The 24,548-nt window shown below is 38.0% G+C and overlaps 1 protein-coding gene across 7 annotated transcripts in view; it reads right to left on the bottom strand.

Moving 5' to 3' along the window:
* Nucleotides 1-24,548, bottom strand: part of MESK2 (misexpression suppressor of KSR 2) — a 666,835-nt gene that overhangs the window by 47,526 nt on the left and 594,761 nt on the right. For all 7 annotated transcript variants that reach the window (XM_067147420.2, XM_068227618.1, XM_067147421.2 and 4 more), the window contains 3 exons: nt 13,644-13,785; nt 10,409-10,555; nt 2,156-2,425 (listed from right to left, as the gene is read on the bottom strand). In XM_067147420.2, the coding sequence (XP_067003521.2) occupies nt 2,156-2,425; nt 10,409-10,555; nt 13,644-13,785 (559 nt within the window). The remainder of the gene's footprint in view (nt 1-2,155; nt 2,426-10,408; nt 10,556-13,643; nt 13,786-24,548) is intronic.

Here is a 24,548-nt window from a genome sequence, read left to right as displayed (position 1 = left end):
AAATGGTATAATCATAAATTAAAGTCACTGATTGTTGAAAAGAAGACAGCACACAAGCAGTACAAAATATCAGGTCTCAATAGTGATTATCAGAATTTCTTGAAATTAAGAAATGAATGCAAGTCTGAATCCAAATCTTGCTATACAAACTATGTCTCCAACTGTGAACAAAGTATTGCTTCCAATCCACATAAATTCTGGCGATATGTAAGTTTTAAAAGGTAATGTAATAATATTCCTTCAACAATGCATCTTAATGAAGTTACAGCAGATACTGGAGAAAATACTGTCAATCTTTCTGCTAAACACTTTATCTGTTTATTCTTCTTATCAGATTAGTAATAGTATGTCATATGATTATCCTTTCTCTGTCAATGTGTCAGTTATAAACATTAATAAGACATAAATTTACAACAAACTGCTATCTCTGGAATTAAAGAAAACTGTAGGACCTGATGGTGTTTCAACTTACCTGCTCAAGTACTGCTCATTTACTTTATGTGAAGCACTCTTTTACCTGTTCAACTTATTATTAAACCAAAGTGTTTTCCCAGTGGAATGGAAGAAAGGATTTGTTAGTCCAGTTTTCAAAAATGGTGACAAAACTGACATAAAACAATATAGACCAGTTACAATTTCTTCTCATATTTCCAAAATTTTTGACTCAATAATTCTTGACAAGATCACACCTCTCTTTAGAAACATCATCAATGATGAGTAACATGGATTCTTTTCAGGACGGTCAACCTGTAGCAATCTTCTTTTATTCTATCAGTTCCTCTTGGATGCAATACAAAACTACTCTCAGGCGGACTGCATTTATACAGACTTCTCAAAAGTTTTTAATACATGACCACGATATATTGCTGCAAGAACTAACAGGTTACAGAATTAATGGACCTCTCCTCTCCTGTTTGAATCATATCTTAAAAATTGCCTGCAGATTGTTAGAATGAGGAATCATTTTTCTGTGCCTATTATTGTTACCAGTGGAGTTCCTCAAGGGTCTCACCCTGTGCCCTTACTTTTTACTATCTACATAAATGACATTAAAAATATACTTAAGAATTCAGAATTGTTTTTGTTTCCTGATGATGCAAACATTTTACGCAAATTAATTGTCCACTTGATTGTTTAAAACTTCAAGAAGGTTTACATCATCTGGAAAAGTACTGTAATCAAAATGGGTTGAAACTTAATCATGAAAAATGTAAAATAAATGTATTTTAAAAACAAGAAGAAAATATAATTTCAGTACAAATTTAGTAATAACAACATTCTAACTCCTGTTTCACAAGTTAATGACCTTGGTGTTTTATTCAGTTATAACCTAACATTTAATGAACATATTGAAAATATTTGTAAAAAAATCATTACAAAGATTGGGTTGCATTACTAGACATTCCAGAGAATTTTCAAATTTAGCTACCTATTGATTGCTGTATGTATCTATGGTACATTCCATATTAGAATACTGTACACCTGTATATAACTCTTCTCATCAGACCTCTATCCATAGATTCAATTCAGTACAACAAATTTCTTCGTTTATATTCATTTAGAGTAGGATTCTCGTATGAAAATGTTAATTATACAGCCCTACAACAGTCTTTAAATCTGCATAGTCTGTCACAATGCCGTGAATTTCTGGATGCACTTTTCATTTTTTAAATTGCTTCACTCCTTGGTGAATTGTCCACAAATCCTTGAAAAAATTAACATACATGTACCAGACAGACGCACGAGGTTTAAGAATATATTGTCTACAAATTGGCATACAACTAACTATGCATTCGATGGGTCAATTGAACAAATGTCAAGATCTCTAAACAAAGTGAATATTGATATATTTAATTGCTCATTGTCGGAATTTAGAAATCAATTACATCATCTCCAGAATTGACTATTACTTTCCTGTGCTTACTTGTAATATAACCTGTGTATTATATCTGTACACATTTTTCTACTTATACAGTACTCCACTGAACTCTCTTTTTAGTGTGTTCTATTTATTTTTCTCTATTGTTGTGTAAAATGTTATTACCATTAATAATAATAATAATAATAATAATAATAATAATAATAATAATAATAATAATAATAATAATAATAATAATAATAATAATAATCATAGGCTATAAAGTTGAAAGCAAACCTTCATCCAGGTGGAGTTGGTAGGATCAAGACGTCCGTTAAGTGTGACAGTATCATCAACGTGAGGGCTAAGAGCACCAGTAATGTTCATAACTGGCATGCTGAGTGTGTGAGCTTCCTTGCGCCGAGCTGGTTCCAATTCACGCACAATGTTGAGGTCTGTTCTACGGATGTAGCTGTCGATAAACAATGCCAGGTTGGTTGGATTCACATGACTTGAGAAGTAACTCTTGTATACTTGGACTAAATCGTGATTCCTCTCTTCAGTGCCCTGTAATACATGAAGATTACAAGACATTACAAGATACTGTTTAGCATCACTAAGAAAAGGTATATGTTTAGTATGACTTGAATGGAACAAAACTGTTGAGTACAAAATGTCAAAAGTAGAAGACAAACAATCTTTATCTGATAGATACAAATTCAATTTCTATCATTTTACAAGATGGACACAAATTGTTGTCTTGAAATACTTCTGTTGGATAATATATATATTATTTACAAAATTGTGTATTGCCAGGACACAAACCAAAGACAAGAGTCTGTTTTACAATATAAGTACAGAGTCTCTGAAGGAAAGTATTCTGTAAGAATATTACTGTCGATGTTAGTTCTGTATGCATGAAAGTAGTTTACAGGTTGAGACTAAGTCTCAGAGAGGATTCGTCGTGCTGACCACACGACACCTCGTAATCTGCAGGCCTTCGGGCTGAGCAGCGGTCGCTTGATAGGCCAAGGCCCTTCAAGGGCTGTAGTGCCATGGGGTTGGGTTGGGTTGGGTTGGGTTGGGTTGGGTTGGGTTGGGTTGGGTTGGGTTGGGTTGGGTTGGTTTGGACTAAGTCTCAGAAAGACAATGCTATTCCTTGTAGCCAATGGGCATATCCTGAGGTGAGACCTCTGGTTTACTTCAGTCCACCTGTTCAGGACGCATTCAAAATAGGAAGTAGCCCTATGTGTCTGACGTACAGTGTAATAAACTGTTGAACGGCGACCTGTATTCTCCTGCTGGATCTCTTCTTTATACATTAGTCTGAGCCATGACATCAGCACTGCTGCCTGCTCGCCAGTCGGAACTTGCTGACACAAACTGGAACGTTCCTCACAGCAAAAAGTTTCAAATTGGGCACCACAATATAAAATTTCTATCATAATGGACTAAAACTCTACCAGAATTACCTAAGCATTTGAATCTTCAGCATCATTAGAAACTAAAGCCCAGGAACTCCAAGTATTTTCAAAAGGTGTATGAGTAAAAATTCTGTATATGATCATACTATCTGAATACATGTTGCAAATACAAGGTCTTCATTTTAAAGTTGTGCAAGGTTGGTGTGATGCTAGTTTAATGGTGACCTGAAAACTTGCAGCCACAGTAGCGAAGCTATCTGCAGCCTCAAGCTGGTAACAGGAGTTGAGAAGTAAACGAGCAAAAAAAATTTTTTACTTGTAATGTATGTCTTGAAATAAAATTGTGCTTGTTACATTCTAGTGGTTACATTAAGCAGTTACAGAATTAGAATGAAATTTGTCTCGGTGTATTCACTATGCAAGAGTGTAGAAGAGAATGAAGTTGACAAGTTTTATGAAGAACTGAGTGATATCATAGTCAGAGTCAGAAACAAAGATAACATAGTGCTAATGAGCTATTTCTATGTGAGAATTTGAAATAGGTGTAGAACTGAAGGATATAAGAAGGTGATAGGTAAGTGTGGGAAAGATATGGAAATGAATGGGAAGTGTTTAATGGACATCTGTACTAGTATTGAATTAGCAGTAACAAATACACTCTTCAACCATAAAGCTATTCAGTGCTACATATGGAAGGGTAGGGGCACCAGATTCATAGACTATATCATAACCGATTCTGAATTCAGGAAATCTGTTAGAAATGTGCAGGTATTCTGGGGATTTTTCAATTATATAGACCACTACCTGATCTGCAGTGAACTAGATACCTCTAAGCCTGGGACAGAGATAGTGAAATCTGTCTGCTGATGAATAATGGTAGAGAATCTCCAGGATGAGGAAATCAGACGGAAGTACAAGGATGTGATTACAGAACAGTTCCAAAGAAAAGACAGTAAGCAGGTTCAGGATACAGAAAGAGAATGGCTGGTATACAAGGATGGTGTACTAGAAATAGTATGGGAATGCTGTGAGTAAAGATGAGAAAAATCAAACTCTTTGGTGGAATGATAAAGTCAGCTTATAAACGTAACAAAAAAAAAGTATCAAAAATGGCTCCAAACAAGAACTGATACAGATATACAGATGAAAAAAATAGAGAGAGAATACTGTAGAGTCCAAGAAGAAATCATGGGAAGATTTTGGTTATAAACTCAAGTGGCAGAGGAAACTTTCTGGAATGTAATAAAGAATCTTAGAAAGGGAAGGAAAAAGGAAAATAATACTATGTATGCCAAGCTTGTCCTGTTTCTCTACAGGGTCAGGTATGAAGAGAGAGGAATCTTCATAGAAAGTTTTTATGACCGGATGCCCTTTGTGACATCAACCTCGTCAGAGGAGTTGAGATGAAATTAATGATGTGATATATGATAGAAGGAAGGAAGAGGGTGAAATCTGGTGCCAGCACATAACCTACTCCTGTTGAATAACACTAAGATAAAGGAAATGAATAGGTAAACTCAAAGTAAATCCAAGGGAATCACTCGACAGAAGGAATATTTTGAAAATCTTCTCAGTGTAATAGGAAATCTTTCTGCTGAAGTCGTGAACAATGAAGTTCTTAGGGAGGAAATCAATAGTGGTAGCGAAATTATGCTTGAGGAATTGGAAAGGATGGTAAATAAATTACAGTGCCATCAAATAGCAGGAATACAGGAAATTAGTAGACCTGAAATGGTGAAATTTAGAGTAATAATTGGCTTCAAAGAGTACTAGGATTAGCATGGAATGTTGGTAAGGTACCTTCTGAATGGACGAAGGCACTAATTGCACCTATCTAGAAGATAGGGAACAGGAAGAATTGCAATAATTATCGAGGTATTTCATTGATCAACGTACCAGGTAAGGTGTTCAGAGGCATTTTGGAAAGGTGGGTGCAATCAGTAGTTGAAAGTAAGTTAGATGAAATCCAGTGTGGTTTCAGACCACAGAAGAGCTGTCAGGACCAGATTTTCGGTACATGCCAGGTAACTGAAAAATCCTACACGAAGAATAGACAGGTTTATGTTTCGTAGATCTATAGAAGAAATATAATAGAGTACCTGAGGAAAAAGATGTTAGCCATACTGAGGGATTATAGGATTAGTGGTAAGTTGCTGCAAGCAATCAAAGGCATTTGTGTTGACAATTATACCGCAGTAAGAACTGATGACAGAATGAGTTGTTGCTTCAGGATAGTTATTGGGATCAGACAAAGGCTCTGATCTTTCACGTTTGTTGTTTGTAGTTTAGATGGATAATTTACTGAAAGGTATAAAATGACAGGGAGGGACTCAGTTAGTTGGAAATACAGTAAGCAGTTTGGCCTATGCCAACGACTTGGTCTTAATGTTGGTCTGTGTTGAAAGCCTGCCATTTAATATCTTCCAACTTGAAAAGAGGTGTAATAAGTATGAAATGCAAATGAGTATTTCCAAGACTACAGAGATGTCAGTAGGTAAGAAACCTAAGAATATTGATTGTCTGGTAGGTAATACAAACTGGAACAGATAGATTATTTTGAGTTTTTTTTTTTTATGCTAGTTGCTTTACGTCGCACCGACACAGATAGGTCTTATGGCGACGATGGGACAGGAAAGGCCTAGGAGTGGGAAGAAAGTGGCCATGGCCTGAATTAAGGTACAGCCCCAGCATTTGCCTGGTGTGAAAATGGGAAACCACGGAAAACCATCTTCAGGGCTGCCGATTGTGGGGCTCAAACCCACGATCTCCCGGATGCAAGCTCACAGCCGCGCGCCTCTACGCGCACGGCCAACTCGCCCGGTTTTTTAGTATTTAGGATGCATATTCTCCCAGGATGGTAGTATAATAAGTAAGAGTGAATCAAGGTGCAGAAAAGCTAATGTGGTAAGGTCACAGTTGCAATCAATGGTATTCTGTATCACAGAAGTTGGTTCCAGGATGAAACTATCCATACACCGGTCTGTTTGGAAGCTGATTTTCCAGTATGGGCGTAAAAGCTGGAAGGACTCGGAATATCTTATTCATGAGTAAGACCTGGATGCTGATGATGTGAAGAATATTTAAAAATTCCTTTAACCCTTACCACGAAAGTAAGTTTGTCTGGTCACATGACTTTAATTGTATTTACTTCTCTGAAAAGGTATGGTTGTAGTGATGTCTGTTCTTATGGCTAAAACTGAACAGAAATTGAAATGAAGTTTGTTACAAGATTCCATAAATCTGGAAATGACAAGAATTTGTTGTTTACTTCTATCCTCTGTATAACACATCTCAAAGAAAACATCTCGATGAAGGCCTAGTTTTGTGAAGATTTTGAAGAAGTGGGTTTCTCTTTGCCTTTCTTTGTTCTGTCTATTGCTGCACTTAGCACAGTCGTTTGTAATATTTCGAGTGTGTGCCTAGATGAAGTGTGTCTCTCCATTCAGTGGCCCCTCATCTTGACTGAAAAAAAAAACATTCTACAGACCATAAATGTGTACTTTAGGGACGTGATACTGTCCAAGAGATGGTAAAAGCTTACATGATGCCATTAATGTGAGCTGTTCTTGGAATAAACCTGTGTTGGAACATATCCGACATGAGTGCAAAGGGTTAAAAATGCTAGAAATTGTTTTATTAAATGACCTAAAAGTTAAGAGCATGCATTAAAAAATTTAAAAACGAATCTTATAATGATAATGAAAATCCACAGCCTGTTTCCAGTCATTTGATCGAGTCAGGAATGGAATGAAGGAAGCCCCTATCTAGCGGCGAGGAGAGGAATTGTGCCGGCTGCCGAAGCCTGTTGCACTCCTCGGGGGCAGTGATTAATGAATGACAGATGAAATGAAATGATATTGGAGAGTGTTGCTGGAATGGAATATGTCAGGGAAAACCGGAGTACCCGGAGAAAAACCTGTCCTGCCTCCGCTTTGTCCAGAACAAATCTCACATGGATTGACTGGGATTTAAACCATGGAACCCAGCGGTGAGAGGCCGGTGCACTGCCACCTGAGCCATGGAGGCTCTTAATCTTATGATTTTTTTAAATTCTTCAGAAAATAATAAGTTAGACTTAAACCTACAAAACACATAATACAAGCCTCTAATGCTGTATTATGTTCTTTTAATTCACCTTAGTCTGAGTTGCACTGGACTACAAATGCCAATCTCAGGTTGTCAATCAATCAGATCTCTGCACATGGTTGAGGGTATTTAGGGGTTGAAGTAAGGATGTAAAGGAGAGGGCATATAAGTCTCTGGTAAGAACCCAACTAGAATATGGTTCCAGTGTATGGAAGCCTCACCAGGATTACTTGATTCAAGAACTGGAAAAAATCCAAAGAAAAGCAGCTCGATTTGCTCTGGGTAATTTCCGACAAAAGAGTAGCATTACAAAAATGTTGCAAAGTTTGGGCTGGGAAGACTCTGGAGAAAGGAGACTAGCTGCTCGACTAAGTGGTATGTAAATACAAAGTATGTTACAAGTGTTTATTTATATATCCACCTATTCAATACAAAGAGATCTTTTTAGAAATTAAATATTAATATAAAATGTTAAGGGACATGTTTCGCCCATATTAAGGGCATCATCAGCCTCAAATTCAAACCTGTATGGTGAAAAATCAGGATCCTGATTGCTCTTACAAGCCATAAAAAGAGGATATCATTATAGGTGTCAGTCTAAACATGCAAAATATTAGAATGTCCTTGGCTAAAATTGCAGTATCAAGCTGCATGTCATAAGTTCACATGAATATACTTTCTGGAGCGTTGAAAAACTTGTTGGGGTAGGGCAGTAAACAGCTCAGTCTTCATAATGAAACAGAAATGTGCCTCCTTGAAGATGATAAGAAAAAGCAAAGCTGATACACTGTTACAGATGTCAATATCGTATGTTGTGATAAGACAACAGATCTCTTAAATGGCTGTTCAGCTGCCTATAGTCTATTTAACTGGCTGAAGGAGTGAAAGTCGAATGTATTATGATAAGATAACAGTCTTCCTTACGTAATTGTGGGAGCAAGGAAAAAGTATTCGGTTGTCTATAGATGTATTTATCTTATTTGAAGGACGAAAGTCGAAGGTTTATCGACGTTGATAGAGCTCTTTGGTGTGAAGTCTGTAACAAGAGGAGAGTGAATGCTTAGGAAGGTATTTTTGAAGAGAATGTGGGTTTAAAGAAAGGTAAAACATGGAAAATGTATAAAAACACTTACCCTTTTGTCTGTGAAGATGTAAATCAGTTATGGAAAGGTTAGTTGAAGGAAGACTGTTATCTTATCATAACACATTCGACTTTCACTCCTTCAGCCAGTTAAATAGACTATAGGCAGCTGAACAGCCATTTAAGAGATCTGTTGTCTTATCACAACATACGATATTGACATCTGTAACAGTGTATCAGCTTTGCTTTTTCTTATCATCTTCAAGGAGGCACATTTCTGTTTCATTATGAAGACTGAGCTGTTTACTGCCCTACCCCAACAAGTTTTTCAACGCTCCGGAAAGTATATTCATGTGAACTTATGACATGCAGCTTGATACTGCAATTTTAGCCAAGGACATTCTAATATTTTGCATATTTAGACTGACACCTATAATGATATCCTCTTTTTATGGCTTGTAAGAGCAATCAGGATCCTGATTTTTCACCATACAGGTTTGAATTTGAGGCTGATGATGCCCTTAATATGGGCGAAACATGTCCCTTAACATTTTATATTAATATTTAATTTCTAAAAAGATCTCTTTGTATTGAATAGGTGGATATATAAATAAACACTTGTAACATACTTTGTATTTACGTACATTTCAATACGGACCTAACATGAGAATTATAACATGTAAGTGGTATGTTCCGAGCTGTCAGTGGAGAGATGGCGTGGAATGACATCAGTAGACGAATAAGTTTGAGTGGTGTCTTTGAAAGTAGGAAAGATTACAATATGAAGATAAAGTTGGAATTCAAGAGGACAAATTGGGGCAAATATTCATTTACAGGAAGGGGAGTTAGGGATTGGAATAACTTACCAAGGGAGATATTCAATAAATTTCCAATTTCTTTGCAATCATTTAAGAAAAGGCTAGGAAAACAACAAATAGGGAGTTTGCCACCTGAGCGACTGCCCTAAATGCAGATCAGTAGTGACTGATTGATTGAAGACCTTATATATGTCTTATGATTGGTGCCAGGGGAATGATCCCCAAAAAAGGTGGTGGAAATCATGAGTGTCTTCGAGATCAGCAATGATGAACTCACGGAGTGGTAGCTAAAAGCTCTCAGGGTGTCTATCCTCATTCTCAGACATCATCTATACTCATCCGAATAAGTTCAACTGGCCTCACATCCCAATCATACTTATATTTTAAGTTTTCTATGAGTTATTTGCAAATTCATTTTGTGATTATAGTCTAAACTCAGGCAAAAGCTGTTCAGATGTTACATCTGGTCAACACTGTTTAATGAAGTAGAGACCTGGACAGTCAAAGCCTCCTCCATGAACAGATTCAAGGAGAATATATATAGAATAGCCTGGAAAGATTTTGTAACCAATAATGAAGTATTAAGGAGAACTAGAGCTGAGTGTGAGCTGGAAAACATCATCAAAGCCAGGAAAACAGCTTATTAACGCCATGTTCTACGAGGTAGAAAGTACAAGCATCTACACCTCAAGCGAGGAGCTGGTAGACCATCGGTGTCGTGGCTCCAAAACATCAAAGACTGGACTTGCATCAACAACTCTGCAAGTTAGCTAAAGAAAGGGGTGCTTTTTCCAGGGTGATTGCCAATGTCTGGGGGACCGGATATGACACTTTGAAGAAGAAGAAGAAGAAGAAGAAGAAGAAGAAGAAGAAGAAGAATTTCTCAGTCTGTATTTTGAAGTTACTCCTCCTCAAAAATCAATTACTGTAGTAGTAGGCCCTACTGATAAGTTATATTCCACTTCCATTATTCGTCCCTAAAAGCTGCTCAAACAATATGAAAATCAATCAAAGAGTTAACCATTTAAAAGCATTGTCTTGAGGTTCCACATGGACAAGTGTATGGACAGCTACAATACTAAATAAATCAACAATCACAAGTTCAACCTTAGATGTTTAAACGAGTGACTTGTCACAGTACCCTTCCGAAGTGGTGCCACATGAGATAGTCCAGCACTCCTTGAGTCATTCCCTTGGACCTGAGATGACGAGCATTAAGTTTCTGGTAGCCCCATTCAATCCAGCCAGCCTGAGTAGACACACAGTTGATCAAACACAGAGCTTCCACCTGTAACATATCATATTTCAACAGTTAGGTTACCTTTACTGTATTTTAAATATAAGTCAGTTACAATATACAACTCAATCTTCATGAACACCAATGGGAGTTGCAGATTTGACAATAAAGCTTTTACGTACTGCAGCTCTGTGTGCAAAAAGTAGCCACAAAAAGATATACAGATAGATGTATGAATAGTGTGTGTGAATGTCTACCCCTTAATCCCATTTTTTGATAGGGGTCAGGGATGAAGCGAGTGTTTTTATGGCCGGATGTCCTTCTTGACGCCAACCTCAGTTGAGGATCTAAAGATGAAATTAATTATGGTGAATTAAATTGGGTAAGGTGGTGGAATGAATAGACTTTGGCCGATTAATATGAACTGTCTCAACATTTGCCTGAAAGTGAGAATGGGAAACAAAGAAAACCAATCTCAAACCAGCTGACGTTGGGATTCGAACCCATGCATCTCCCGAATGCGAAGGTTGACCCCATAGCCGTAGCACGTTAGCACGTGTAACCACTCCGCTAGGTACAGTACAGAATATGTACCATCAGGTAAACCGAAAGGAACACTTTCAGAATATTAGGACAAAGAAGACTTCTGCAAATATCCCAGTAAAAAAATAAAAACTGTCTGATATTCATATAGCCTACAGTAGGTATAAGTTGGAAATATTAATGTTCTACAAAGAAACACTTCCAATAATAATAATAATAATAATAATAATAATAATAATAACAATCCCAACAGTAGACCACTTAATATTGAAGTGTAGTGAAGTGAAAATTGAGAGAGAAATGCTAATAAACATTGTTATTATGGTAGGCAACTGGCCAATGCAAAAATATGTACTAATAAAAAAGTATTCAAAACCATTTGCAAAATTTGTGAACTCTTTAAACTTTCAAGCAATGAGAGAGAGTCAAGAACAATAACCATCACCAAATATGTATGCTAAAATGTAATCAATGTTTTTCTCACAAATATGTAAGATTTGTTAAATGCATGTAGTACTACACATGTAGTGGAGCATACACAGAGTATATAATAATAATAATAATAATAATAATAATAATAATAATAATAATAATAATAATAATAATAATAATAATAATATCCGGCTCCTTGTCTAAATGGTCAGCATTGAGACCTTCGGTTCAGGGAGTCTTGGGTTCGATTTCCGGCCGGGCCGAGGATTTTAATCACGCCTGGTTCATTCCACTGTTTCGCGAACTGGGTGCTTGTGATGGGATCCGAATGTCGACACAATACTGATCCACAGAAGGTCGATTCTGTGTCCGATTCGTTGAGCCATTCTTTCGTATAAATGTTATAGGCCACAAGTACAAGGTACGGTATCCATATTAATGCACATGGAATCAAAATCTAATTTAGATTATGAAATAATTTTGCATCTTTTTCTTGCATCCAAAAATACACACACACGCGCGCGCGCATACGACCCGGAGTGGGTGAATTAGGATGAAGACTAACGAAACGGGCATTTAGAAAAGCAGTAGGGCCTATACAAAATAATGTGAAGCTGATAAAGACAGTAAAACAAACGTTACAACATTAACATACAGGATGATATGCAGGCAGTGGTCGAGTTGTAATAATAAGTACAGTACTCTTTCAGTACTGGCGAACCTGAGAAAATTGAATTAATCTACACATTAAGATTTAAAATGAAACAAAACTAGCTCATTTAGTTTCTTGCGAACGTCTCTTCTAATTTTATTCTTATCAGTGTGACTGACCATCACACATTTTGACTGCACAATACCATCACAATATGCTATGTATGGAATATGTTCGGTATGTGCGTTTATCAACAAAGAGTGAGTCATGAAGGAGGACAATACACTAGACATCACAGCGAGTGGCGCTGTTTTCTAATACCCACACTTTGGAAAACCGTCAATATCTCCACAAGTACTCGTCGGATTTGTAAAATAAAAACATCACTGAATTTGTCGCTCAATTCTTAATTGTTCTATTTTGAAATTAGTATATTCTCATTTCAAAAAAAACAAAGAGGCTACCGGTTTCTCGGCAATTACGTACATGATCGAGAGGAATAGGGCAGTACATTATGAGCCCCTTAATACAATTTAAGAATTTGAAAACAGAATGTCTGTATCGTTAACGAATCAGATGATATTTGAAGTGGACAACTTAGCTGAATCACCCTGTATATCAGATATAAACGTGTAGTAAGTACAGTAGATGTCCAGATTCATCTCTTGTGAGATACAGTGTGCCTCCAGGTATTGACTACATCAAGTTTGATAATTTCATTTTTCTGTCTGTCTCATCTCTTCACTGCACAAGCTATGAAAACACAACGATGCGCTGCGACGGAAGTAGATCAAATGGGCCGAGCATGAGTTGGAATTCAAGAGGACAAATTGGGACAAATATTCTTTTATAGGACGAGGAGTAAGGGTTTGGAATAATTTACCACGGGAAACGTTTGATAAATTACCGTCCGCTATTATGCATCATATCCGCTAGGCTGGCCAGTTCAAGAATCACCAACAAGAAATATGTCCTCTTTGGAAGAAATACCCTATTTACGCGAATAATCCCCGCCACCGAATAATCCCCGCACCCTAAATTTAGGAAGGCTGATTTTGAAAAAAAAAATGCCAACATTGACGCAAATAAAACCCGCACCCCAATTTCGTGCCCCAAATTTAAAAAAAAATGTGCGGGTATTATTCGCGTAAATATGGTACAGTATAGCCGTTGTTATTCATCAGAAGTGGAAGCAATGGTGAATTTCTTTCGAGGTTCAAAATATAGTAAAAATACGAGACAATTACCGTCTCCATTTAGAAAGAATATGGTTAAATACGCGTCTAGCAACCCTAATTCTAGTCTCTTATTTAAAAGAGGGCATTTTCGGTGAAAATTGGGTAATTTTTGAGACATGGATGGTAAATTTACTGCTTGGCATGGGCAATCCTTAACAGCCAATAGGAACCAAACCAGCGGCCATTCATTTTATTCATTCACGCCAAATCTGTCATGATTTTTTTTTTCTTGCTAATATTGGAGTAACACGTCATGCGACGACAACAAACGTACCTTTTCAGGATGTGCCAGTGCAAACCTTGCCAGGATATTGGCTCCCACGCCGACGCCAAACCCGATAGCACTCCTCAGTCCAAAGTGAGACAAAACAAAGTTGATCTGTTCAGACAGTTCGTCCATGGTTGGGTACACATAGCTGTGAACACACAATTCATTTTATATCATTAGTAAACATCCTGAGAGAAGACAGTAGGATGCCAACGAAAGAATATAGGATAAGGTCACCAACAATGGATTATATTACAAAAATAATTTATTACTAAACATATCATAAGCATAATATTATAATAAAGTTCTTAGAAGACTAGTAATAAAGTTGACTATAGTGTTAAAACAGAGTGTCATGAGCGTAATAGTAGCCTACGTAATATTACACGTAAAGATATGAGTGTAGTTGGGCAAGCACCACTAGTGCCTGTTAAAACGTACTTTGGCCCAAATGAGTAAAATGTTCCCAGGCCTGAGATACTGATCTTAGGTATTTGCTTTCATTGTAATTTACAGTGAGAATTGGTTTTAAAGGGAGATCCTACCGAGTTTTAAAGTCAAAATGGTCCCCTCCAAAAAGAGAGCTTTTCGCCTTTAAAGTTGCCCCATTCCTTGGGGCACATGGTGATTTTGTTCGTGTATGGCCATTTTTAAATGTCCTGCTGAGGTATTTAAAAATCCCCTCGAAAGCCACGCCCACTTTCTCAATGACTACCTTTGGAATTTTACTGTATTTCATATCTCCGCTTTTGAATTTCTGGCGATTCCTGGCGTACTGGTCTGTGTTGGTCACCGTAGTTATGTACACAGAGGAACATTAGAAATTGTCAAATTAACCCGTTCCCCGCTATGAACGACAATTCATGTCGAGCAGAAAATGCCCACCACATATGCCTTGCATTTTTGTTCACGTTTGCTGAGGAATATTTCAATCTTATTTCTAAGTTCAGCTTGGGTTCAGCGTTTTAGATATCATAATAATTATTAACTGGAATTAATACCTTAACACTCGTGTATAATGTGGCTTACCATAATGGAATATAAAACAATTTTTAGTGAAAACTATTCGTCCGTGGATGCAGAGTGGGTTTCGTCCCTTAAAAGAGGCCACGGCTTGCCCGTGGTCCAACAGCTCTGTACTCTGAACGGCAAACCGAGCAGAGGAAAGTTGGCCACGGCTCTACCGTGGCTCTACGCCTCTGCATTCGGGAGACGGGCCTGGGGGCACAGTGCCGGACTTCACGCCTGGCCCCACCCGTAGGCTGTCCTGAGAATGGTTTTCCGTGGTTTTCCATTCTCCTGCAGTTCGTAGTGTAGGCCACGGCCGCCCACCCCCTCACCTTCTCCGCACATCTCCTTCACCGTAACAAATCTCCCGGCCTGAGAGACGGCTTCAGCGTCTAGGAGGCCCGCCTCTCCCTTCAGGGGAGGAATGAAAACGTTTAGTAGCAGCAGCAGCAGCAGCAGCAGTAGTAGTAGTAGTAGTAGTAGTAAAAACTATTTTAATCTTTCAACATTCAAAGATCGATCATTACTGCTAGGGGTACGTATTTGTATATATAAGGGCTTAATAAGTAGAGTATAATGTTAAAAAAATGTTGCTGAGGGCAAGAAAGGGACCAAGGAAAGAGAAATTCTGATGCAGCTACTCTAATTTTAAACAAAATTAGCTTTTCATCAAAACTATGTTTGTCAATATTAAAAATGCTGTGAGTGCAACAGGTTTTGACAGATTGTTTTCAAAATGGAATTCCTATAGTGCCATGTGAAATGCATAAAATTTTGTATCGTTTATGAAAAATAACGATATCTGGGAGAGATAACCTGAGTCAAATATGAAAATTTGCAATCTTTTTAGAAATTCTCAAAAGGGTGAGAGAAAAAACTATAATATCAATAACGAACCCGCATGGAAATCAAAATAAATAAAACTAATAGTTTAGTTATGTGCATTAGCTTATAGAATAAAATATAATAGAGGTTTATTGTCAACTAGCAAATAGTGTACCCGTGCTTCGGTACGGTATTCTGCATTGTATACGGATTTCTCCGTAAATTACTGTAAACGCAATGAGTAAGACTATATTAAATTGAATCGTTTGTTGCAGAAACAGCACTTCTCCACTTTTTGACACTATATGAGTTATTAATACTGCCATGATTAATGCACGAAGGGCTACCATTTTGTGCAGAAAAAACACTTCTACCACATATCTCTGCCTATCAGTCGCGAATGAAAGTTTCCGTTTTGTGCAGAAAGAACACTTCTCTCGGAGAGGTGTTGTTTTTACTTCAAACCAGCCCGCTTCACAAACTAGTTGAGTCAGTTCTTTCAGCTTGAGTCGCTAGGAAGAGCTGTGAAAAGAGATGCAAAAGTCGCGTTTCATATAAATCAATTTATGGAGTTTCAGTATGAGGCACATCATGTCTTAGGAAAATACTGTATTGATGGACTGTGCGTTCATACTTTCAAGTTGCTTATTTCTGCAACCCGTCTCCCTGTGTTACCAACTAGACTTGCTTATCCATAAGGCTGTGTTCCATTAAATGAAAAGAAATTAGCAGACATAAAGAAGTTGGAATCTTGCATACCAGAAGAACACCATGAGTTTTATAATGAACTGTTTGCATGGACAACATCAGCGCAATAGAAGTGAGAAGCATTGTTCAAAGATAAGGGACTTACATGTTACTTGTATTATATTGTGTTGTTTTGTTTTATATATATTTTTAACTTTGGAAAGGGACATAAAAGGACTATTCTTCTGTTTTTTCTATGCAATGTGGTCTAATCATCATATGTGCAAATAAGTAAGCCTTACAAATAACTATTAAATAATGGGTTTAAACACTTTATTTCCTCAGTACAAATAAAGTTCCTTTTGAAATTGAAATGACGTTAAAATCAATGTTACACTTCCTTATATTCTCATTAATGGTGTTTGTTGCAGAAACAGCAAGTCTCCATCATTTTTAACAAATTATGTAAAAGAACGTATTGGACTAATTCATACAAACAACCTATCTGTCATAGTCATTTCAACAGTAGAATAAGCATAATAAATATCGGAAGGATAGAAATGACATTACACACTACAGACAGTTTTTCCTGTTTTCTGAACAATCTGGTACATTGGAGAAGTGTCGTTTCTGAAACAAACGATTCAATTGCACCTACAAACGGACTTCAACATCAGACGACTCGTTCAGTGTTCTACATGGTTGGTCCTGTGACATTTTCCCGTATCTCCTATATTTATGGGTTAGATTCAGTTATTCATTGAATGGGGTGAAATTTGGTAGAGTTTTCGCATACTACTTTATTTTTTTTGATACTAATGTTACCTGGAATCATAAAATTTTGCGAACATGTGGCCACTGGTCATGTCAATGTGCCTGCCCAATGTCATGATTGCATCTTTCCTATTAGTGTACCAAACAATAACATACATGTGTAAAAAGTACAACATTAAACTGAACTCAAGAAATGCAGTACTATTTAACGAATAGGGGATAGAGATACGACAAAATGTCATAGGCCCAAAGTTGTAGATCTCTCCAAATTGAAACGCGATCTTTTGTGATACGACTTACGGCTTAGCCACCAATTATTCCGAAAGGAATGTCTGCACCGTCGTTAAAATTGCATCCATATTTCGATATTTTTCGGGGCCAAAAGTTACACATTTGCATGGCCTGGAAGATGTATTTCCTCCAAGAAAAGATTGTCCTGGTTTCGGGATTATCACTCACATACATACGGAGTAATTAAGGAAGAAAGTAATACAGTTGAGAAAGTTGAAATTAACAGAAAATAGGATTATAACTGAGGACAGCGGGATGAGTACAAATATTCTAAGTGAATGTATTGGAAAATCAAATGCCGCTCAATAAATTATGCTGGTATGAGTTATAAATATAAGAAAGCGGTAACAGAGGAGAAATTTAGGCGCAGGGATTCTTAGGAAAACAGATAAGAAGATGACTAATGGTGTTATTACTTGAGCTATTCGAGGACGGTTATAACCTCCAACGATAATCCGCCAATATCCCGCAGACTGGCCGATTGACTCCTCTCTTTCCTTCTACCCAAGGAACAACCACGAATTTAAAGGCATGATGAGCTGGCATGCAGTCAGAGACGTTGCCATGGTAACCTGTAGGTTCGTTGTCGGTCTGTCTGTCACACAATGCAGAGCATGATACCCGCAGAAAATAGTAAATTTCCCCGTCATTTGAAGAGTAAGGTAAATTATGAACATAACAAAAGTTGTTTATAATAAAGATGCGTTTCACACACGGTCCACAGAGTTTACAGAAAATCAATAGTATAAGAGAAAAAGGAGGAAAACCGTTGTGGTTTTCCTATAAACCCCACGTCTATTCAAAGATTTTAATATGATATGCATATCCAAATCTTCCTCGGGATCAGTATAATCTAAATATGAAGTTACGTTGAGATCTATCCAGCCGTTTCGCCGTGACGGTGGAACAAACGGACAAACAGACACGAAAAATAAAAACCACCGATTCGGTCTTCAGTTGACATAAAACGGATAAATATCTGAAAAATGGGCAAAACAAACGAAATTACAGACAGCGGACCCCCTACAACTTTATTTATATAGATACATTTACAATATGTGGTTCAACGTCGTAAACAGGCCACTCGTCATAAGCACAACATATTAACACTGCTATCAGAGTAACAGTGAAGACAGTAATATACATCTACTTAAAAACATAATCTACTGTGAATATTCTTTTGCAGAATAATATACAAAACAAGTATGTCTGTAAAATTATTAAATTATGTCTGTGATATGCAGATTTTTTTCAGAAATAGTGTTGTGAGGAGATAACTCTTTCTTTAAGCTCCTAAGATCACTTTCAACATATAAAACTGGCTCAATATTGAATATATTTACTTCATTATTGCAAATTGTGTATGGGCCAAAGTAATCCCAAGCTAGGGAAACTATGATCGAATTTCTTAAACCATTAAAGTGAATGTCATCATCACTGGCAATCACCCTACACTTACTGTGAGATCATCCTAGAATGTACATTATAGGCTACTGAAGTAAAAATTATTTTCATAGAATTTTAAATGGGTAAGTCCCAAAGGCCTTAAAAATATATAAGAATGGAGGTGGAAACATCAGGGGAAATATTTTGTTTATTTTTAGAAGTTGCTTTACGTCGCACCGACATAGATAGGTCTTACGGCGACGATGGGATAGGAAAGGGCTGAGGTGGTGGTGGTGGTGGTGGTGGTGGTGGGTGGGAAAGAAGTGGCTGTGGCCTTAATTAAGGTACAGCCCCAACGTTTGCCTGGTGTGGATGGGAAACTACGGAAAACCATCTTCAGAGCTGCCGACAGTGAGGTTCGAACCCACTAACACCCGAATGCAAGCTCACAGTTGCGCGCCCCTAACTGTACGGTCAACTCGCTCGGTACCAGGGAAAATCATATTCAGTATGGCTGCTTAAAGGTTGTGTAAACAGATGTTCAATGTTTCTCATTAAGAATACAAGTAACATCTCTAGAATAGTCTTTAAAAAAAAGATTGATAATGTAACGGATATTTGACGTATGTGCTTGGCAATGAAGGTGGAGAGAATAGAACACCAGTGGATATAACTGGGCTCAATAAGACGGTTAAGAGAATCATGGAGACGGTAAAAGCACAGACAGTAGTAGCACGATCGCCGATCACTAAGAGGGTCCTGAATTGAGTCATACTTCCCTAGCAATTGGAAAAACCAGAAAGAAGCTGAGGCAGATTCAGACAAAGTATGTAGTTCAAACAATGAGTAATGAGAACTTTGACGACAAGTTATTTAATCTAGCATTTCGTTTCATTCTATTTAACGATAACATTTGAAAGATAAAGACAAGTAACATTCCTATCAATCGCCACTAGTGTCTATTAGTCCATTGCAGTTATTCACTATGGACAATCCTTTCCTCCCCTCCAAGAAGGGGCCGTTCTTATTAAAGAGGGAGGGGTTTTCCTCACTATTTCTTTTTACTATTTAAGTCCAGCAGTGTTCGGCAGGCGAGTTTCGTACAGGGGAAAGTTTTACACTGTGCGAGTCCATCAGATGTGTTGATGTTAGGTTAGGTTAGGTTAGCGTTTTCCGTGACTGTTCAATGAAACTTCCATATGTGACACTCGGAACGAAAATGAGAGGAAGTGGGGTAGCAGGCAAGTGAAATTTTTGAAGTGAAAGGGATAGTACTGTGGAATTTCCCGTGGTTATTACAGCGATCATTGTCTCAGGGGAGGGAGCCGGACAGTGTAAATAGCTAATGGACTGGGAGCGATTGTCACTGGTGGGGAATTAGTGGCAGTTGACATCTAATCGCCACAAGTCATCCTATATTTTAAATCAAAGTGACGTGTCCTTCATTATCTGTTTCCTTTTATTTTCCAGTAACAATAAGAAGATAGTGATTCAGAAAGGAGAAAATTAGAGGAATTTGTCATGTCATTTTATGACGAAGCTCTATAATACAGTATCTCCATCATTCTTATGTTATCTCTCAAGATTTGCAGCAAAGCTAGCAGCATACAGTTTGAAGAGAGGTACTGTACTAATTTTCTTGTCTGAAAGGGGCAGTCAAGTGTCTTCAGAATAAGGGAGAGCTTTATGAAGAGTTGTGCACTTTCGGAGACATCTGGGAAATGGTGAAGATGCACTGCAGGAGTGGGTAAAAGTGTTCACTGAAGTGCATAAACTTTAAGAACTCGAAAACTGGTGTGTTCAGTGTTCCTGGTTTAAATGCATTTATTGAACGTATTCTATCCCTGATGGCAAACAAGTGGACTGATACAGGAAATAGGTGCTCTGCCTAATGAAGAATAAACTTTTGATTTCAACAAACAGGAAAAGGTCTCACGTGAAGAATTTAATGCCATGATGCAATCTGACGCTGAATTTTAATTTTTTTTTTCAATTTGCTTTACGTCGCACCGACTCAGATAGGTCTTATGACGACGATGAGATAGGAAAGGGCTAGGAGTGGGAAGGAAGCGGGTGCGCCTTAAGTAAGGTATAGCCCCAGCATGTGCCTGTTGTGAAAATGGGAAACAACGGAAAGCCATCCTCAGGGATGGCGACAGTAGGATTCGAACCCACTATCTCCCGAATGCAAGCTCACAGCTGCGCGACCCTAACCTCACGGCCACTTGCTCGGAACGCTGACGTTTAAGAAATAAGGTAATTTAATCACGTTCTCAAATGAGCAGTGTCCCAATATTTCCATAGAATGTCCCGTATGTTCAGTGGCATGTTCCTTATTTCGGTTGGCAGAAAGTGGCGATCACACTTGGTAATATTCTGATAAATTTTCGTTTACGATCACACTTAGTAATATTCTGATATGTTTTCGAGTTCTTAAAGTTTATGCACTTCAGTGAACACTTTTACCCACTCCTGCAGTGCATCTTCGCCATTTCCCAGGTAGCCTATGTTATAGAGACTATTTTCCAAACGGAATGTTTTAACAAGTAAAATCAAAGAAGTTAAGTATAATACGCAGTATTTTAGTCAACAAATATGCAAACATTGTTAAATTCCTCTTTAATTGTTACGAGATACCAAACTATTATAATTGAGACTCTTTCGCCGAAACGTTCATTTTTCGAAGGGTTAGATTGCTTCCTTATGGCGTCTGTTCAGGGTTAAGAGGGACTGTGGAGCACGGCGACAAAAGTAGATGGAAAACACCGAGACGTAAATTGAATACGGTAATTTTCAACAATGCATTCTATAATAACTTGAAACACTGGTGACTAAGCGTGGTGTACGATTACAACAAATTTGCTACTGCACGTCATAAAGCGAAATCCTTTACAGCAGACGTTGAAGGATCTATCCTGGCGTCAGAGCGCTTGATTATTTAGGCCAGTGGCCGGGGATGAACGCTGACCCGTTGCCAGTATGGCGTGCGGCTTATCGCTCATCCTTAGCACGCTATGTTACCGAGTATCTCATGCATACAGAACTTAGCGTTCAATCGAGCCAGATTATACGCCCATTTTCAGTGTAATAACATCAAGAGCTGATTTGAAACACTTGGCTAATCCTTCAGTTAAAAAAGTAAGCTGATTACACTCCCTCTCTCTCTCTCTCTCTCTCTCTCTCTCTCTCTCTCTCTACAGTACCTAAACAAAAAACGCGCTGAAAACTTCTGAACAGACGAACAGTACAATACTTTGCACATAAAAATCAAAAGAGACTTTGGTTAAATAATTTAATAAAAAGGGGCACAATTAAAATATGAAGAAATTGATTTCATAGATCTATACATATACAGGGTCTCTGTTATGAACCCAGACCGAGCACTACAGCAGCTGCCCCAGCCAACGTACGTCGGGCGCGGCCGCCCTGCTTTAAGCGTGTGTACTTTCATATGCAATCTTCCCTTATAAAAGATGCTGGCAGTGTCATCCTTCATAATGAGGGACTTCATAAACACCATCAGGATTTTCTGCACACCCATAGCGAGAGTTATGAGTGTTCACACGACAATTAGGATGAAACGAGGCCTCAGGGTATGATGCGCAAAGGTATCACCCAAATATCACTATAAAATTTGTCACAAATGGAACATAATAATTGCTTTTACACATATCAAGTGAATAATCCCTGGCAAATTAAGAAATACCGTCGTTATTTGCGAAATATGAAAACATATTTAAGGCTTGTAGACAGGACTGGTTTATGTCGTACTCCGCTGCTGGTGCCGTCTTTTGTTACTTTATTCAGGTCCAGGGCTAGCACCGTGGAATGGGAGGGCTATGTCTGTGGATTCTCATTATCTTTGTCCATTCGTGCTGGTGCCGTCTTTTGTTACTTTCTTCAGGTCCAGGGCTAGCACCGTGGAATGGGAGGGCTATGTCTGTGGATTCTCATTATCTTTGTCCATTCGCTGCTGGTGCCGTCTTTTGTTACTTTATTCAGGTCCAGGGCTAGCACCGTGGAATGGGAGGGCTATGTCTGTGGATTCTCATTATCTTTGTCCATTCGCTGCTGGTGCCGTCTTTTGTTACTTTATTCAGGTCCAGGGCTAGCACCGTGGAATGGGAGGGCTATGTCTGTGGATTCTCATTATCTTTGTCCATTCGCTGCTGGTGCCGTCTTTTGTTACTTTATTCAGGTCCAGGGCTAGCACCGTGGAATGGGAGTGCTATGTCTGTAGATTCTCATTATCTTTGGCCAGTACAAACAGCAAAATGGAGGTCAAAAGAAAAATAGCATGATCCCTGGACCAATAAATATTTTTATTTCTGTTCGAACGAAATCACTAGTCCACTGAATTTTTCTTATGTACATTGGCCATATCATTTTGTCGCCTATTAAATATTGCATATCGCGATACAATTCATGAAATGATGTCATCGAAAGCAAAGAACTTCAGTGAACGCAGATATCACACACGAAATTGTTCAAAGTGTAAGACAAAAGACATACGTGTGTCACTGTGAGCGCAACACCAAATGTACTTGTAAAGTAGTAAAGTACGTATTAATATTCTCCAAAAAAAAAAACATATATTTCTTAATTTGCCAGGGATTTTTCACTTGATATTGTAAAAGTAATTATTATGTTTCATTTGTGACAAATTTTATAGTGATATTTAGGTGATACCAATGCGCACTATACCCGAGGCCTCATCCGAAAAAACACAAGTTGTGGGTCAAACAAACGATCATTCAATGATCAATCAAAAACCACTCTTATGGCTAGGTCAGCAGGTTTTGAACAATGGGCCCGTACAAACCTGCACGGTTTGATGTGTAACAGCTTTGTAGCTCTGTGTGCAGAAGAAACCGAAACCCCTACTTGTGCTAATTTTGTGATTTGTTCGGTGACTGTTCAACATTCGGGGGTACGTGAACGATGTTGATCCACGAAATATCACTGTAATATTTGTCACAAATGAAAGGTAATCATTGATTTACTCAAATAAAGTCTCAAATCCCAGGTTGATTAAAAAATACCGTCGTAACTAGCAAGAAATATGTATACGTATTTACTGGCTGTAAATAGGAGTCCATGGAGTTACATTCCGCTGCTTGCGCCGTCGTTTGTTTTTTTCTTGAGGTCCAGGGCTGGCACCAACGAGCTCTCTTTCTAGCTCGTTATGAATGGGAGTGCGGGCATTTTGTTGAAAATTAGCATGATCCCTGGACCAATAAATAGCTTAATGAATCAGTTAGTGCAAATGAAGTGACAGCCCATCAAATTACATCGAATGAGAAAAATCAATAAAACGACACCAAAGAACTTCAGTGAGCAAAGACATCACAGACGACAGTGTTGGACAAACAAAACACTTACGGAAGCGCTGCGACGTAGCAGAAATAGTAGTTGTAAGGCAGTAGAGTATGTATTCTCTAAAATAAAATAATTCGTATTATTTCTTAATCAACCTTGGATTTGAGACTTTATTTCACTAAAAGCAATTACTATCTTCCATTTGTGACAAATATTACAGTAAAATTTCGTGGATCAACATCATTCACGTAACCACATTCGCACCAATGTCATCTAGCTTTTCCTCTGTTAAAACTGCTCGTATGCGCGCATATTTTTTATTAAGCACTGAGCCAGTAGTTTCAAATTTATTTACAATTACGTGGATCTGTGATCATGAAGGTGGCATTTCACCGGGAAATTGCTGAACAAATGCATCTCGTACCCGTCGAGTTGACTCGTACTTAATTCAGCAGCTGATAACATGACAACGGTGCGAGATATATTGAATTACTTTTTTCAAATTATTTATCAGCATGACCAATCTTCTAATGCTCATATACCAGGTTCAAGTTGTTTCCGAGCACCGCGTATAAAAACACCTGCACGTAGGCGTGAAAACTGAAAGTGATGACATGAAAA

The sequence above is a fragment of the Anabrus simplex genome, chromosome 5 (assembly GCF_040414725.1).
Source record: "Anabrus simplex isolate iqAnaSimp1 chromosome 5, ASM4041472v1, whole genome shotgun sequence".
Classification (NCBI taxonomy): domain Eukaryota; kingdom Metazoa; phylum Arthropoda; class Insecta; order Orthoptera; family Tettigoniidae; genus Anabrus; species Anabrus simplex.
Note: the sequence above shows the minus strand (reverse complement) of the source record. Positions and strands in the feature narration are given on the sequence as shown.